The sequence below is a fragment of the Salmo salar genome, chromosome 19, assembly GCF_965601325.2.
Source record: "Salmo salar chromosome 19, fSalSal1, whole genome shotgun sequence".
Taxonomy (NCBI): Eukaryota; Metazoa; Chordata; class Actinopteri; order Salmoniformes; family Salmonidae; genus Salmo; species Salmo salar.
In genome coordinates this window covers 6,862,515-6,881,296 of record NC_138309.1, presented here as the reverse complement: position 1 = coordinate 6,881,296, position 18,782 = coordinate 6,862,515, and the positions used below count along the sequence as shown (strand labels likewise).

The 18,782-nt window shown below is 41.1% G+C and overlaps 1 protein-coding gene across 5 annotated transcripts in view; it reads left to right on the top strand.

The window, feature by feature from the left end:
• Positions 1 to 18,782, top strand: part of tdrd1 (tudor domain containing 1) — a 99,398-nt gene that overhangs the window by 7,014 nt on the left and 73,602 nt on the right. For 4 of the 5 annotated variants that reach the window (XM_014157068.3, XM_014157065.3, XM_014157067.3 and 1 more), the window contains exons 3-6: positions 9,696 to 9,742; positions 9,854 to 9,911; positions 10,245 to 10,362; positions 10,776 to 10,839. In XM_014157068.3, coding sequence (XP_014012543.3) covers positions 9,696 to 9,742; positions 9,854 to 9,911; positions 10,245 to 10,362; positions 10,776 to 10,839 — 287 coding nt within the window. The remainder of the gene's footprint in view (positions 1 to 9,695; positions 9,743 to 9,853; positions 9,912 to 10,244; positions 10,363 to 10,775; positions 10,840 to 18,782) is intronic. The other variant, XM_014157066.3, reaches the window with a different exon arrangement.

The window sequence follows — 18,782 nt, the reverse complement described above, 5'->3', positions numbered from 1 at the left end:
ACGATATCGAGGCAGCCTCTGGCTGAAACACATTATCGCGTTTGGCAAGTGGCCGATCAGAGTACTATGGGCTTAGGCGCGTGCCCGAGTCGACCCCATGCTTTATTTTCTTTCGTCTGTTTACCTAAACGCAGATTCCCGGTTGGAATATTATCGCTTTTTTATGAGAAAAATGGCATAAAAATTGATTTTAAACAGCGGTTGACATGCTTCGAAGTACGGTAATGGAATATTTAGAATTTTTTTGTCACGAATTGCGCCATGCTCGTCACCCTTATTTACCCTTTCGGATAGTGTCTTGAACGCACGAACAAAACGCCGCTATTTGGATATAACAATGGATTATTTTGAACCAAACCAACATTTGTTATTGAAGTAGAAGTCCTGGGAGTGCATTCTGACGAAGACAGCAAAGGTAATAACATTTTTCTTATAGTAAATCTGACTTTGGTGAGTGCTAAACTTGCTGGGTGTGTAAATAGCTAGCCCTGTGATGCCGGGCTATCTACTGAGAATATTGCAAAATGTGCTTTCACCGAAAAGCTATTTTAAAATCGGACATATCGAGTGCATAGAGGAGTTCTGTATCTATAATTCTTAAAGTAATGGTTATGCTTTTTGTGAACGTTTATCGTGAGTAATTTAGTAAATTCACTGGCAGTGTTCGGTGGGAATGCTAGTCACATGCTAATGTAAAAAGCTGGTTTTTGATATAAATATGAACTTGATTGAACAAAACATGCATGTATTGTATAACATAATGTCCTAGGGTTGTCATCTGATGAAGATCATCAAAGGTTAGTGCTACATTTAGCTGTGGTTTTGGTTTTTGTGACATTATATGCTAGCTTGAAAAATGGGTGTCTGATTATTTCTGGCTGGGTACTCTGCTGACATAATCTAATGTTTTGCTTTCGTTGTAAAGCCTTTTTGAAATCGGACAGTGTGGGTAGATTAACGAGAGTCTTGTCTTTAAAATGGTGTAAAATACGTTTTTGCATTTTTGAGGAATTTGAATAACGCGCCACGGGATTACACTGGCTGTTGAGTAGCCCATAGCCCATAGAGGTTAATATTGCCTGCTAACGTGAATTTCTTAACTTCTTTGGGATACCCCCCCCCCCCCCCCCCCCTCTCTCAATTTCCGCCTGAAGACATACCCTAATCTAATTGTCTGTAGCACAGGCCCAGAAGCAAGGATATGCATATTCTCGGTATCATTTGAAAGGAAACACTTTGAAGTTTGTGTTAATGTGAATTGAATGTAGGAGAATATAATGCAATAGATCTGGTAGAACAAAAAACAAGTAAATAAACATACGTTATGTTTTTTTTTTATTGTTGTTGTATCATCTTGCAACTGAACAAGAACAGCCAAACATTCAGATATGATGCTGGGGATCATTTCTATGCAGAACATAAGAGGGCAACAGTATCTTCAGGAATGAGTGAGCTACATGACATTGAGCATGTAGTCACCCAGGTGTCCCACACAAGTTGCCCAAATGTGGCCGAATTGGTACAGTGATACATTCTGATGTAAATAACTATATACAAAATACTAAAATGATATTCTAACACACCCCCCAAAAAAATGTACAAAAAAAATCTAGATTTGAAAAAATTTGAAAATAACAAGGGTAACTATTTATCCACATTCAATGTATAATGTACAATATTGTGAAGACCCTCAGTCCTCTACACAATATTGTGCTGCTGATGCCACGGCCCATAGCAGTCTCTTTCTGCTGTAAAGCAGAGGGTTACTGAACTGGTGGTGCAGGTGATGGGGCATTTCCTGTGACAAAGGGCACAACGTCGCCTCCCCACTGTGCCCTTTTTGCCCTGAGGCACATTCATGCCTGCAGAGATGCATTTGGGCAGGTGAACACCACTGGTTGTAGGAGCAGAAGAGACAGAGGTAGAGGGGACAGCAGTGGAAGCTCCTGGATGAGCAGCTCCCTGAAGGCTAGCTGTGAGATGGGGGGCAGTCCACAGCTCTTAGCCATTTCCTTCTGGAGGATGAAGGAATTCACCATATCAATGTCGATGAAATGATAGAAAAACGTCTTGTACCATTTCATTGTCTTGTGGAGAACATTGTAGTAACCTATCAGCGCGTCTGACAGGTCCACACCTCCCATGCCCTTGTTGTAATCCTTCATAGCTGCAGGAATGGGGACATTTTTGGTGGTCCATGCCCCAGTAGCGCCCTTCACACGCCTGACGACCTGATCTCCACTGAAGGACTTATGGATACTGGAGCACATGACCACCTCTCTGGTATCCATCCACTTCACAAAGAGCAGGCCATCTTGGCGAATCCATCTCATGGTACCCCGCTCAGCCCGCTTAGGCATGTCATTCACCTTGGTTTTCGGAAAGCCCACTGTTGGTCCGAATGGTGCCACAAGCCCACACATCCAGCTTCCTCATGTCTGCGAACAGTGTAGGGCTTGTGTAGAAGTTGTCCACAAAATGTTTGTAGCCCTTCCCCTGCAGTTGAAATTCTAATAACTCCATAACGGAATCATAACTGAGTCCCTTACCGGTCGCAAAACTGCTCTTCCCCTCATAAACAAAAAAATTCCACGTGTATGCACACGCAGAATCAGCCAAAACAAACAGTTTGTAACCCCATTTAGTTGGTTTGTTACGCATGTACTGTTTTAGGCTGATTCTGGCCTTTGAGGCTACCATCCTCTCATCGATGGAAAGGTTCTGGGTGGGCTGAAAATAGGTCTTGCAGGCCTCAACCATACTGTGGTAGAGAGGTTTAATTTTGCAGAGCTTATCAAACCTTGCTTCTTCTCGTTGTCCTCATCAACTTCTGGGTCACTGATATGAAGCGCCCGTGAGAATGTCAAACCTTTTGCATGACATGACAGTGGAGGGGAAAGGCAGTTGATAGAGGGGAGCAGTTTTCCAGTAGTCTTTCAGCTTCACAAAACCCATGTAAATGACCATTGACCGGTAACAAAAAAGATCTGACGTGGAAATGGGCTTCCATCCCTCTTTCTTGCCTGCCTGCTTCTTAGCACCATACTTATTCGTGTTCAACACCAGGGAATCAACAACTGACGAGGTGAAAAACGGCTGAAAAAGAATGGGGCTTTACTTTGAGGTCATGTCCAGCTGAGGTCCTGGTGGCCTTTTCGGTCTGAATGTTGGAGAAGGTGGCTCGACACCCTCCTCCAGCACAGAGTGCCAACGACCCTCCTCTCTGATTGCAGGTTTATCTTTTCCCCACCTCCGCATCTTTGTCACAGACTTCACACCTGGCCGGGTGGGGGTAGGTGTGGAGCCGGAGACAGCAGGGGTCCGCCTGGATGAACCAGCTTCTGTGGGGGATGGGCACCTTGGCAGTGGGGGCTCCCAGTCAGTCGCTGCGACTGTGAAATCAAGACATACACAGACACACACAGATTATATACTGCTCAAAAAAATAAAGGGAACACTTAAACAACACAATATAACTCCAAGTCAATCACACTTCTGTGAAATCAAACTGTCCACTTAGGAAGCAACACTGATTGACAATAAATTTCACATGCTGTTGTGCAAATGGAATAGACAACAGGTGGAAATTATAGGCAATAAGCAAGACACCCCCAATAAAGGAGTGGTTCTGCAGGTAGTAACCACAGACCACTTCTCAGTTCCTATGCTTCCTGGCTGTTTTGGTCACTTTTGAATGCTGGCGGTGCTTTCACTCTAGTGGTAGCATGAGACGGAGTCTACAACCCACACAAGTGGCTCAGGTAGTGCAGCTCATCCAGGATGGCACATCAATGCGAGCTGTGGCAAGGTTTGCTGTGTCTGTCAGCGAGTCCAGAGCATGGAGGCGCTACCAGGAGACAGGCCAGTACATCAGGAGACGTGGAGGAGGCCGTAGGAGGGCAACAACCCAGTAGCAGGACCGCTACCTCCGCCTTTGTGCAAGGAGGAGCAGGAGGAGCACTACCAGAGCCCTGCAAAATGACCTCCAGCAGGCCACAAATGTGCATGTCTGCTCAAAAGGTCAGAAACAGACTACATGAGGGTGGTATGAGGGCCCGACGTCCACAGGTGGGGGTTGTGCTTACAGCCCAACACCGTGCAGGACGTTTGGCATTTGCCAGAGAACACCAAGGTTGGCAAATTCGCCACTGGCGCCCTGTGCTCTTCACAGATAAAAGCAGGTTCACACTGAGCACATGTGACAGACGTGACAGAGTCTGGAGACGCCGTGGAGAACGTTCTGCTGCCTGCAACATCCTCCAGCATGACCGGTTTGGCGGTGGGTCAGTCATGGTGTAGGGTGGCATTTCTTTGGGGGGCCGCACAGCCCTCCATGTGCTCGCCAGAGGTAGCCTGACTGCCATTAGGTACCGAGAGGAGATCCTCAGACCCCTTGTGAGACCATATGCTGGTGCGGTTGGCCCTGGGTTCCTCCTAATGCAAGACAATGCTAGACCTCATGTGGCTGGAGTGTGTCAGCAGTTCCTGCAAGAGGAAGGCATTGATGCTATGGACTGGCCCGCCCGTTCCCCAGACCTGAATCCAATTGAGCACATCTGGGTCATCATGTCTCGCTCCATCCACCAACGCCACGTTTCACCACAGACTGTCCAGGAGTTGGCGGATGCTTTAGTCCAGGTCTGGGAGGAGATCCCTCAGGAGACCATCCGCCACCTCATCAGGAGCATGCCCAGGCGTTGTAGGGAGGTCATACAGGCACGTGGAGGCCACACACACTACTGAGCCTCATTTTGACTTGTTTTAAGGACATTACATCAAAGTTGGATCAGCCTGTAGTGTGGTTTTCCACTTTAATTTTGAGTGTGACTCCAAATCCAGACCTCCATGGGTTGATAAATTGGATTTCCATTGATTATTTTTGTGATTTTGTTGTCAGCACATTCAACTATGTAAAGAAAAAAGTATTTAATAAGATTATTTCTTTCATTCAGATCTAGGATGTGTTGTTTAACTGTTCCCTTTATTTTTTTGAGCAGTGTATATAGAGGGAACCAAATCACTATGGTGAGGTCTTGTTCCATTCTACTCCAGTCCATGTTTGATCAAATAAATGTTAAAAATATCTAATATATACACACATACATACATACATTCTCTACCCACTATGTAGAGCCATGTGTACTTTACACATTTCATTAATGATTATATTTTATATATGGCAAATAAAATGTAATATCTCCAACAACTCAAGTGAATAATATTTGATATTATTAATTTCAAACAGCATGAGAAGTACTCACCAGTCCAACACTGCATCTTCACCATACTAGAACATCTCCTCGGTTTGCGAGTCAAAACTATTGTCACTATCTGACTCATCTTGTAGTAATTCCGTCTCACTTTCTCTGTCAATTTTGTATAATATCGTATAGATCTGTATACCTAGACTTTGCGTTTGATTTCCCAGATTTAGTCGCCATAATTCTTCAGATAAAACTGCGTAAAATGCTCTCGAAACAATACTGCTGTGCGTAACCAGCGTGGCTGCTTCAGGTAACATTTTCAATGGCGAATTAGTGTCCTTACGCTCGACTTTCAAGCAAGGGCTAGTCTTCCTGGATATAACCATTACACATTGCCGTTTACCTCAGCTCATTGGCTATATACCAAGCTAGATTTCAAGACGATCAGTGGTCATTGGACCGAAATACAGTCAATCAACGAAGCACTGGTCATATCATTGGTGTCATTGATCATATCATTGGTGTCAATGATGTCATTGTTTGGTGTTTTCAAATCAGTTCCTTTCAGTCAATACGTCCCGCGAAAAGAACCATGAAGTCTGGTTGTGTTTCTAACAGAGGATTGCAATGAAACCAACCATGACTAGATAAACGTAAGTTTAGTGAGTAATTACAAAGAATGTTTCGTCGAAAGTTGAAGGAGACGTAATTCACGACACAAGCCGTTTACAAAATGTTTCGTGTTAGGCTATAAAAATGGATTTTATTGAACAAAACGACCATTTATTGTGTAGATTGGACCTTTTCTATTGCCAAAAGAAGATCTTCAAAGGTAATTGATTATTTTATTGCTATTTCTGACTTTCGTGATGCTAATGCTTGGTTGGAAGATGCTAGTAATACTTGTGTGCTGGGCGCTGTCCTCAGATAATCGCATGGTATGCTTTCGCCGTAAAGCCTTTTTGAAATCTGACACAGCGGCTGGATTAACAAGACGTTAAGCTTTTAAAGGATGTAAGATGCATGTATTTACATGAATGTTTAATATTACGAATGGTGTATTTAGTATTTTAGTGCTCTGCAATTTCACCGGATGTTAGCCAGGTGGGACGCTACCGTCCCACCTATCCTAGAGAAGTTAACTAGGGAAATTGTGTCACTTCTCTTGCGTTCCGTGCAAGCAGAGTCAGGGTGGGTATATGCAGCAGTTTGGGCCGCCTGGCTCGTTGCGAACTATGTGAAGACCATTTCTTCCTAACAAAGACCGTAATTCATTTGCCAGAATTGTACATAATTATGACAGAACATTGAAGATTGTGCAATATTTAGACTTATGGATGCCACCCGTTAGATAAAATAAGCAACGGTTCCATATTTCACTGAAAGAATAAATGTTTTGTTTTCGAAATGATCGTTTCTGGATTTGACCATATTAATTACCTAAGGCTCGTATTTCTGTGTTATTTTGTTATAATTAAGTCTATGATAGAGCAGTCTGACTGAGTGGTGGTAGGAAGCAGAAGGCTTGTTAGCGTTCATTCAAACAGCACCTTCGTGCATTTACCAGCAGCTCTTCGCAATGCTCCAAGCGTTGAGCTGTTTATGACTTCAAGCCTATCAACTCCCGAGATTAGGCTGGTATAACTGATGAGAAATGGCTAGCTAGTTAGCGGGGTGCGTGCTAATACCGTTTCAATCGGTGACGTCACTCGCTCTGAGACCTTGAAGTAGTTGTTCCCCTTGCTCTGCAAGGGCCGCGGCTTTTGTGGAGCGATGGGTAACAATGCTTCGAAGGTGGCTGTTGTCGATGTGTCTCTGGTTCAACCCCAGGTAGGGGCAAGGAGAGGTACGGAAGCTATACTGTTACACTGGCAATACTATAGTTCCTATAAGAATATCCAATAGTCAAAGGTATATGAAATACAAATGGTATAGAGAGAAATAGTCCTATAATAACTACAACCTAAAACTTCTTACCTGGGAATATTGAAGACTCATGTTAAAAGGAACCACCAGCTTTCATATGTTCTCATGTTCTGAGCAAGGAACTTAAACGTTAGCTTTTTTACATGGCACTTTTACTTTCTTCTCCAACACTTTGTTTTTGCATTATTTAAACCAAATTGAACATGTTTCATTATTTATTTGAGGCTAAATTGATTTTATTGATGTATTATATTAAGTTAAAATAAGTGTTCATTCAGTATTGTTGTAATTGTCATAATTACAAATAAATTATTTGGCCGATTAATCGGTATCAGTTTTTTTTTGGTCCTCATATAATCGGTATTGGTGTTGAAAAATCATAATTGGTCGACCTCTAGTGAGGGCAAGGGCCATTGCCCCCAGAAATGCCTGGAATCTTGCAGGTGCCTTGGTGGAAGAGTGGGGTAACATTTCACAGCAAGAACTGGCAAATCTGGTTTAGTCCATGAGGAGGAGATGCACTGCAGTATTTAATGCAGCTGCTGGCCACACCAAATACTGACTGACTTTTGATTTTGACCCCCCTTTGTTCAGGGACACATTATTCCATTTATGTTAGTCACATGTCTGTGGAACTTGTTCAGTTTGTCTCAGTTGTTGAATCCTATGTTCTTAAAAATATTTACACATTAAGTTTGCTGAAAATAAACGCATTTGACAGTGAAGACGTTTCTTTTTTTGCTCATGTCAGGATGAGCCTGCAGGAAGGGTATGTTGGGGTAGGGTCCTTGTTCCTTGTCAATAATTTGCTTATTGGTGAAATCAGCAACCAGACAATATTTTTAAGTAAATCAATCAAAAACCTTTATTAATGCAATTGCAGACAGAAGTTGACAACGGGAACATAGCACGCATTTTTCCGAGTAAGTTCTGCAAAATAGGAAAGGGTCCAAGTTGCTTTAATATGCTTGCAGTCAACCCCTAGTGATGTAACTGCGTACGTCAAAACCTTCTACTCACGAGACCAAGCCCATGCATGTACAGTTATACAAACTTGCAGGGGAGAACAATAGTTCAGGTTTTTTCTAAGGGCTCAGCAATAATTTACCACTCCCCAAGTTGCTGTATAGTGGTATGTCTGACTTGTCTCTTTCACTCCCCTGCAGGGTTCTCTGTCTATGCATCTCTTTTAGCCTTGAGGCGCCTTCTCACAGATACCCTGTTTTGACTGCAATAACTCGCACATCTCTGACCGTTTCTTATAAGAGGCAGAGACTAAAAAAGAACTGTGGAACAATATTAAACCTTATAATATATATATTACATATAATCTGTAGTCCAGGACCCTATAGATGTACTGAAGGAGGGGTATTATAGCCTTTCCCTTTATATTAATACAACATAAGCATAATCAATTATTATAATACATCAATCATTTGGTGCAGCCCCTATCATGACCCCAAGGTGACCCCCATCAGGTACCACATGAGGGAGGAGGATGTCTTCCCTGTAATGCACAGCGTTGAGATTGCCTGCAATGACAACATGCTCAGTCCGAGGATGCTGTGACACACCGCTCCAGACCATGACGGACCCTCAACCTCCAAATTGATCCCGCTCCCAATAAACGCGAATCCGACCATCACCCCTGGTGAGACAAAACCGCGACTTGTCAGTGAATAGCTCTTTTTTGCCAGTTCTGTTTAGTCCAGTGACGGTGGGTTTGTGCCCATTTACGGCGAAAGCACACCATGCGATTATCTGAAGCATTACAGATTTTTTTCCAACCAAGCAGATGCGTCACAAAAGTCAGAAATAGCGATTAAAATAAATCACTTACCTTTGAAGATCTTCACCTGTTTGCAATCACAAGGGTCACAGCTACATAACAAATGGTCCTTTTGTTCGATAAAGTCCTTCTTTATATCCCAAAGTCAGTTTCAATGGCGTGGCTTGACTCAGTAATCCACCGGTTTCCCTCGTTCAAAATGCATACAAAATTAATACCAATAAACTTCTAAACAAGTCAAACAACGTTCCTAATCAATCCTAAGGTACCCTATTATGTAAATAAAAGATACAATTTAAGACGGAGAATACCGGAGACCATTACCGGAGATAATTAACGAAGTACGAGCATTTACCGGATCGCGCAACATACACTAAAGCCAAAATGGGAGCCACTTAGAAAAACTACATTCTAGCTTATTATTCCAAAAACCAGCCTGAAACTCTTTCTAAAGATTGTTGCCATCTAGTGGAAGCCCTAGGGACTGCAATCTGGGAGGACCTCCTTTTATATTCCCAACCATTGTAATCAGAGGTGAGCTTAAAAAAATAATTGTTGGTGGATTGTCCTCGGGTTTTCGCCTGCCATATCAGTTCTGTTATACACAGACACATTTTAAATCATTTGAAAACATGAATGTGGAAGTTATGTAGTTTTACATTTATTTGATCACTGCTGTTTTTTGTAGAATTCTCGCATGGCGTCCATTGTTTGTTGCCTCACCTAACACCGTAATTTTAGAACGTAAATAATGATAATTATTTTCTTCGTCAAAGCCGAGGCCAGCCGAAAAGAAACCACTGTACTCACAAACGGCTCTATGGTATGCATTTATTATTTTTCAATTGTAATATCAATTTTACATCTCTCAAATGTAACGCCTGCCTGAAAGGCAGTGACGACATGTGTAACATTTGTTATTTTGCCCTTGTAGAAAACAGCCTCTATGCCCCCATTCACTGTTAAGTTGTGCAACTACTGCAGTCAGCAAGGTTGGTCTTATTTCCCTGCTAATTTCTCATTGATGTATCACTTTGTTTGTCTTTGCCCCACATGTTCTACGGCATACTGTGAACAGGATTACTGTTACAGTGTATAACATAGGAGAAGCGTTCATGTTAAGTCGCACTCAAATGACTGTACCTGTTTAGCAGCACGTGTCCCGCATTGGAAGGTATATCCATAATCGGTAGACATTTCTTATTATATCCGCATCCCTTAAATCACTGATCAGTGCACCACAAATCATTAAAGCCAGTTGTTGGATGCTATTGATCAAGGTCTATAACCTGGGCTAGAATTGAATAAACCTTCATCTTTTCCAGGTAACCTTCGCTGCACGCGCTGCAAGAAGACCTGCTACTGCTCAGTGGCTTGCCAGTCAGAGGACTGGAATGCACACAGGCACATGTGCAAGCCCAGTACCCCGGATACTCCCACAAGGTGAAGATGTAACTAATCATGTTCTTTGTTGGCTCAATCAAAGGTGATTTGTTGAATTGGATGTTTTAGTGCTGGGCAGGCAACTTTAACCCTTCTTTTTGCAGAATTTTTTTAAACGTCATGTTAAGCTTAAGGGCGGTATGCGATTGCTACATCCATTTCTGGACTTTTAAATTAGTGATATACCCATTGATTCTTGAAGAAAATGACTTAGTTTAACATACTCCATCAGAACCCAAAATATAAGCTTTTTTATCCATTGTTTGTACAATGTAATTGTAAACAAACACACAGTATAGACTTGAAACATGGTGAGAACTATAGTGTCTGCTTTGTTGTTTGAACTGCAGATTGTCCCTTACATTTTTTTTATTAAAATGCACTTTTTTTTTTACACCCTTCATCTCAAAAAGTGATAAGCCAAAGGAAACCCCAGCTTCACCGATGGGAAATGGGCAGAAACCGTCAGATTCCAAGGTATCATTTCTTCTGTGTTGAGATGCTGTGGAGAAAAACACACTTGTTTCAATTGGCCAAATTCCTGATGCCCTACTCTGTAGTGATGAGAAGTTTGGCTCTTTTTACTGACTCAATCTTTTGAACTCGTTCAGTCAAAATAAATCTTTCGATTAATTTGTTTCAGTAATGCCCAGAGCACGTAGGACCCCCTACCGGTGAACGATGAACTAAAAACTCAAAAGAATAATGTTTCTACAAGCCTCTCGTTCAATATAGGGGGCTTATTGGAGCTGTCATTTGTGACAGACTTATAAGTGTGCTTCAAACAATGTACATTTGTGATTGACAGGCATTCAAATAAGATAATTTCTTGACACTGCATTTGTTGGCTGAAACGGAAATTACATTTCAATCATGCTACAGCGCAGCGCTTCAGCGATACTGATTGAATAAACTCCTCGATTGAGAATAACTATTGGCGGAATGCAATTGCTTGACTGCTGCGAGGGAGATTGGCACAATATCGTTTGCAAACTGCAGCAGCCCTCCCCCCAAATGAGTCATTGTCGAGTTGAAATGTGTTGAGCAGAGACAAGCTGTGTTTTTGTTCTACAAAGCTATTTCCATCGATAATAATCAATTCATTGCATTCATTCTTGCACCATGCGATCAATTATCAATTCTAAACATGTAGTTTTCTTCTCTTTGCTTCCTGCAGCATGATCTTTCTTTCTGCATACTTATACAGTTGGTGGTCAGATCACATCTCGGGAGCCATTGAGCCAGAGGAGAGCATATTAATCCTGCTCTAAAGAATCGTTCACGAACTGCACATCACTACTGCTCTGACTCGAGTTGCTTAGAAGATTACAGAGTGAGGGCCAGAATAGAGCACTACTTACTTAGTGAGGCTGTTAAAGGAATATTAATGGAGCTGATACGCGTTAGTAAATGTATTTCAACTCAAACATTTTTATTTTTTTTTTTAATAACCGTTTGTATTTGTACTTATGGATCCCCATTTTAACTGCTGCCAAGGCAGCAGCTACTCTTCCTGGGGTCCAGCAACATAAGACTGTTACATACAGTTTAAAATACTACATGGCATTACATTTCACACCTTAACCAACACATTCAGTGTGTTCCCTCAGGACACCATTCCACAACCACATATTTACAATACAACATCCATGTGCAAGTGTGTGTAGAGTGCTTGTCTCTTCACAGTCCCTGCTGTTTCATAAGGTGTATATTTATCTGTGTTTGAAATCCGATTCTACTGCTTTCATCAGTTACCTGATGTGGAATAGAGTTCCATGTAGCCAAGTACTTTTTTGTGGCACCTGACCACGTGACTGAACAGTAGTCCATGTGTGACAAAACTAGGGCCTGTAGGACCTGCCTTGTTGATAGTGTTGTTAAGGCAGAGCAACGCTTTGTTATGGACAGACTTATCCCCATCTTAGCTACTGCTGTATCAACATGTTTGGACCATGACAGTTTATAACCCAGGGTTACTCCAAGCAATTTAGTCACAAACTTCCTCAATTTCCACACCATTTATTACACGTTTTAGTTAACATCCCTGGGCAAGGGGGGACGCTTGCGTCCCACCTTGTCAACAGCCAGTGGAATCGCGTGGCGCGAAATACAAATACCTCATAAATGCTATAACTTCAATTTCTCAACCATTTGACTATTTTACACCATTTTAAAGACAAGACTCTCGTTAATCTAACCACATTGTCCGATTTCAAAAAGGCTTTACAGCGAAAGCAAAACATTAGATTATGTCAGAGTACCCTGCCAAAAATAATCACACAGCCATTTTCAAAGCAAGCATATATGTCACAAAAACCAAAACCACAGCTAAATGCAGCACTAACCTTTGATCTTCATCAGATGACACTCCTAGGACATTATGTTATACAATGCATGCATGTTTTGTTCAATCAAGTTCATATTTATATCAAAAACCAGCTTTTTAAATCAGCATGTGATGTTCAGAACTAGCATACCCACCGCAAACTTCCGGTGAATTTACTAAATTACTCACGATTAACGTTCACAAAATACATAACAATCATTTTAAGAATTATAGATACAGAACTCCTTTATGCAATCGCGGTGTCCGATTTTAAAATAGCTTTTCGGCAAAAGCACATTTTGCAATATTCTGAGTACATAGCCCGGCCATCACGGCTAGCTAATTTGACACCCACCAAGTTTGGCACTCACCAAACTCAGATTTACTATAAGAAAAATTGGATTACTTTTGCTGTTCTTCGTCAGAATGCACTCCCAGGACTGATACTTCAACAACAAATGTTGTTTTGGTTCCAAATAATCCATAGTTATATCCAAATACCGCCGTTTTGTTCATGCGTTCAGGTAACTAGCCGAAGGGTGACGCGCGAGCGCATTTCGTGACAAAAAATGTCAAAATATTCCATTACCGTACTTCGAAGCATTTCAAACGCTGTTTAAAATCCAATTTTTATGCGATTTTTCTTGTAAAATAGCGATAATATTCCAACCGGGCGACGTTGTATTCATGCAAAGGCTGAAAGAAAAACATGGCGACTTCTCGTGACCTCATCTCCAGTGTCACTGTCCCCAGGCAGGCTAGTAACAGAGCTGCTTTACTTTGCCCAGAGACTGCAGACACCCCATTACACTTTCTGGCGCCTTCTGAGAGCCAATGGAAGCCTTAGAAAATGTCACGTTACAGCAGAGATGCTGTATTTTCGATAGAGATGCCACAGAAGGACAACAAATTGTCAGACAGGGCACTTCCTGTATGGAATCTTCTCATGTTTTGGCCTGCCATATGAGTTCTGATATACTCACAGACACCATTCAAACAGTTTTAGAAACTGTAGAGTGTTTTCTATCCAAATCTACTAATTGTATGCTTATTCTCGTTTCTGGGCAAGAGTAGTAACGAGTTTAAATCGGGTACGTTTTTATTCGGCCGTGCAAATACTGCCCCCTAGCCCCAAGAGGTTAAGGTTTAGGTTTTAGTTAATGATTTGTCTAACTTATTCCTTGCCACCCATTCTGAAACTAACTGCAGCTCTTTGTTAATTTGAGGATCAGTGGGACACTAGCGTTTTCGACACCTTCCGGTGAAATTGCAGAGCGCCAAATTCAAATTAAATTACTATAAATATTAAACCTTCATGAAATCACAAGTGCAATACATCAAAATAAAGCTTAATTTATTGTTAATCCAGCCGCCGTGTCAGATTTCAAAATGGCTTTACGGCAAAAGCAAACCATGCGATTATCTGAGGACAGCGCCCAGCACACACATGCATAACAAATAATTTTCAACCAGGGAGTTGCGACACGAAAGTCAGAAATAGTGATATAATATATGCCTTACCTTTGAAGATCTTCTATTGGCACTCAAAGGTCCCAGTTACATTACAAATGGTCCTTTTGTTCGATAATGTCCTTTCTTTATATCCATAACTCAGTTTAGCTGGCGTGCTTCAGTCAATAATCCACTCGGTTTCCCTCCTTCAAAATGCATACAAAATGAATCCCAAACGTTACCAATAAACTTATCCAAACAAATCAATCAACGTTTATAATCAAACCTTAGGTAATCTAATACGCAAATAAACGATAAAATTTAAGACGGAGAATCGTTATTGTCTTTACCGGAGAAAAATAGCAAAGAACGCGCTCTCATTCTCGCGCTTGGAAACACTACAGCCAAAATGGGAGCCATCTAGAAAAACTACAATTTCTGGGAAATTTTTCCAAAAACCAGCCTGAAACTCTTTTAACCTGTTAAGGCTAGGGGGCAGTATTGACACAGCCGGATAAAAAACGTACCCGATTTTAATCTGGTTACTACTCCTGCCCAGTAACTAGATTATGCATATAATTATTGGCTTTGGATAGAAAACACCCTAAAGTTTCTAAAACTGTTTGAATGGTGTCTGTTCCGTTCGGAATATTATCGCTTTTTTATGAGAAAAATGGCATAAAAATTGATTTTAAACAGCGGTTGACATGCTTCGAAGTACGGTAATGGAATATTTAGAATTTTTTTTGTCACGAATTGCGCCATGCTCGTCACCCTTATTTACCCTTTAGGATAGTGTCTTGAACGCACGAACAAAGCGCCGCTGTTTGGATATAACGATGGATTATTTTGGACCAAACCAACATTTTGTTATTGAAGTAGAAGTCCTGGGAGTGCATTCTGACGAAGACAGCAAAGGTAATAAAATTTTTCTTATAGTAAATCTGACTTTGGTGAGTGCTAAACTTGCTGGGTGTCTAAATAGCTAGCCCTGTGATGCCGGGCTATCTACTGAGAATATTGCAAAATGTGCTTTCACCGAAAAGCTATTTTAAAATCGGACATATCGAGTGTATAGAGGAGTTCTGTATCTATAATTCTTAAAATAATTGTTATGCTTTTTGTGAACGTTTATCGTAAGTAATTTAGTAAATTCACCGGCAGGGTTCGGTGGGAATGCTAGTCACATGCTAGTCACATGCTAATGTAAAAAGCAGTTTTTTGATATAAATATTAACTTGATTGAACAAAACATGCATGTATTGTATAACATAATGTCCTAGGGTTGTCATCTGATGAAGATCATCAAAGGTTAGTGCTGCATTTAGCTGTGGTTTGGGTTTATGTGACATTATATGCTAGCTTGAAAAATGGGTGTCTGATTATTTCTGGCTGGGTACTCTGCTGACATAATCTAATGTTTTGCTTTCGTTGTAAAGCCTTTTTGAAATCGGACAGTGTGGTTAGATTAACGAGAGTCTTGTCTTTAAATTGTGTAAAATAGTCATATGTTTGAAAAATTGTTTTTGAATAACGCGCCACTGGATTACACTGGCTGTTACGTAGGTGGGACGATTTGGTGCCACCTACCCTAGAGAGGTTAAAGACTGACATCTAGTGGAAGCCCTAGGAACTGCAATCGGGCACGATTTCGCCCTATTATAAAAGTGCCAGGCATTGTGGTAGGCTCAACTTTTTTTGGGGGGGGGGTGGTTTGTCCTCGGGGTTCCCCCTGCCATTTCAGTAATGTTATACTCAGACATTATTTTAACAGTTTTATCAACTTTAGTGTTTTTTGCAGTAATTTCACTTGCTGAAGTGTGTAGTGTTGAGTCATCAACGTACATAGCCACACTGGCTTTACTGAAGGCAAGTGCCATGTCATTAGTAAAGATGTAACAAAAATGTGGGTCCTAGCCAGCTGCCCTGGGGAATTCCTGACTCTACCTGGATTATGTTGGAGAGGCTTCCATTATAGAACATCCTGTTTTCTGTTACAGGTAACTCTTTGTCCACAATGTAGCAGGGGGTGTCAAGCCATAACAAGTTTTTCCATCAGCAGATTGATAATGTCAAAAGCCGCACTGAAGTCTTAACAAAACAGCTCCCACTTTTATTATCCATTTCTCTCAGCCAATCATCGGTCACCTGTGTAACATGCTGACCAAGGCGCGCAAGTTGATTTTGTTCATCCACACCAGACACGATCAGGACACGCAGGTTGAAATATCAAAACAAACCCTGAACCAATTTTATTAATTAGGGGACTGGCACGTGGGTGGGTATATGCTCCTAAAAACCAATGAGGAGATGGGAGAGGACTTGCAGTGTGTTGAGCATCACAAATAGAACCAAGTTCAATTTTAGTGCCTGGCCACGCGAGCATTGTGATGAATAACATGTATGTGTACATTTATTTTGCAACGCTTGCACACTTGTGTGCGTGTTGAATGTCCTTCCCTATCAGCGTGCTTAAAGTCTGTTGTCAATTTGTTTACTGTGAAATAGCATTGTATCTGGTCAAACAATTTTTTTCCCAAAAGGTTACCAAGGGTTGGTAACAGGGTGATTGGTCTGCTATTTGAGCCAGTAAAGGGGGCTTTACTATTCTTGGGTAGGGGAATTAGATTTGCTTTCCTCTGGGCCTGAGGGCACACACTTTCTAGTAGGCTTAGATGGAAGATATGGCCAATAGGAGTGGCTATATCTTCCACTATTATCCTCAGTAATTTTCCATCCAAGTTGTCAGACCCCGGTGGCTTGTCATTGTTGATAGGCAACATACATTTTTTTTTACCTCTTCCACACTTGCTTTACAGAATTCAAAATAACAATGCTTATCTTTCATAATTTGATCAGTTATGCTTGTATGTTTAGTGTAATTGTTTGTTGCTGGCATCTTGCCAATGGAAACGTAGTTGGCAGTATCAATTTGCTATGAATGAGCCATCTGATTCAATGAATGATTGAGCTGAGTTTACCTTTTTTGCCCAGAATTTCATTTTAAGGTGCTCCAAAGCTTTTGGATATCTCTGTCATTTATCTTTGTTTCATTGTGTAGTTTCTTCTTTTTAATCAGTTTCGTCACTTGATTTCTCAATTTGCAGTACTTTTGCCAGTCGGTTGTGCAGCAATCCCATTCCTTTTGCCTCATTTCGTGCGGCAGGTGGTCTAGTGGTTTGAGTGTTGGGCAAGTAATCCTGAGCAAGTCAGGGACTGTAGTGACGCCTCTTGCACTGAGATGCAGTGCCTTAGACCACTGCTCCACTAGTTAATTTAGCAGGCAGGATTTGCTTAGAATTCTGTGGCCTTATTTTATAGTGTGAAGAATACAATTGAACATGGCTGAGTAAAATAGAAAGGATATTTTCTCCAAACGATTTGAGGGAGTGCGGACATGCAGCTATTCTGTGTTGAGCGGTTAACAAAGAAACCGGTACTCATATATGCTTGATTTAGTTAATCTAACTTCAGTTGTGATACAAATGTTGTGCCATAAGTTTATATTTTTAACCTTTCTGGGCCCGGGGGCAGTATTGAGTAGTTTGGATGAATGAGGTGCCCAAATTAAACTGCCTACTACTCGGGCTCAGAACGTAGGATATGCATATTATTAGTAGATTTGGATAGAAAACACTCTGAAGTGTAAAACTGTTTGAATGATGACTGTGAGTATAACAGAACTCATATGGCAGGCAAAAACCTGAGAAAAAAATCCAACCAGGAAGTGGATTGTAGTTTTTCGAGACTGGGCCTATTCAGTATACAGTGACTTAGGGTACAATTTGCACTTCCTAAGGCTTCCACTAGATGTCAACAGTCTTTAGAACGTGTTTCAGGCTTTTGCAGTCAACAGAGAGCGAACAAGACCTCCTGGAGTCTGATGACCGAGAGAATGACATGTCCTTAATTACGCGCGTTCACGTGAGGGGTAGCTGTGTTCCGTAACGTTTTTCAAGACATTGGAATCGTCCGGTTGGAATATTACTGAAGTTTTACGTTAAAAGGCCCTGAAGATTGATGCTTTACAACGTTTGACATGTTTCAACGAACGTAAATAACTTTTTGTCGTGACATTTTTGGCGCGCTTCCTACATTTGGAGTAGCTTACTGAACGCGCAAACAACGAGGTATTTGGACATAAATTATGGACTTTATCGAAAAAAACAACATTTATTGTGGACCTGGGAAATCCTGGAAGTGCCTTCTGATGAAGATCATCAAAGGTAAGTGAATATTTCTAATGCTATTTATGATTTTAGATGACTCCAAAATGGCGGGTATCTGTATTGCTTGATGTCTTTTTCTGAGTGCCGTACTCAGATTATTGCAAAGTGTGCTTTCCCCGTGAAGCTTTTTTGAAATCTGTCACAGTGGTTGCATAAAGGAGATGTTTATCTATAATTCTTTGAATAACAGTTTAATATTTTATCAACGTTTATGATGAGTATTTCTATAAATTGATGTGCTCATTCACCGGAAGTTTTTGAAGGAAAAACATTTCTGAATATTACACCCCAATGTAAAATCGGTTTTTGGATATAAATATGAACTTTATTGAGCAAAACATAATATATTGTGTAACATGATGTCCTATGAGTGTCATCTGATGAAGATCATCAAAGGTTAGTGCTTAATTTTA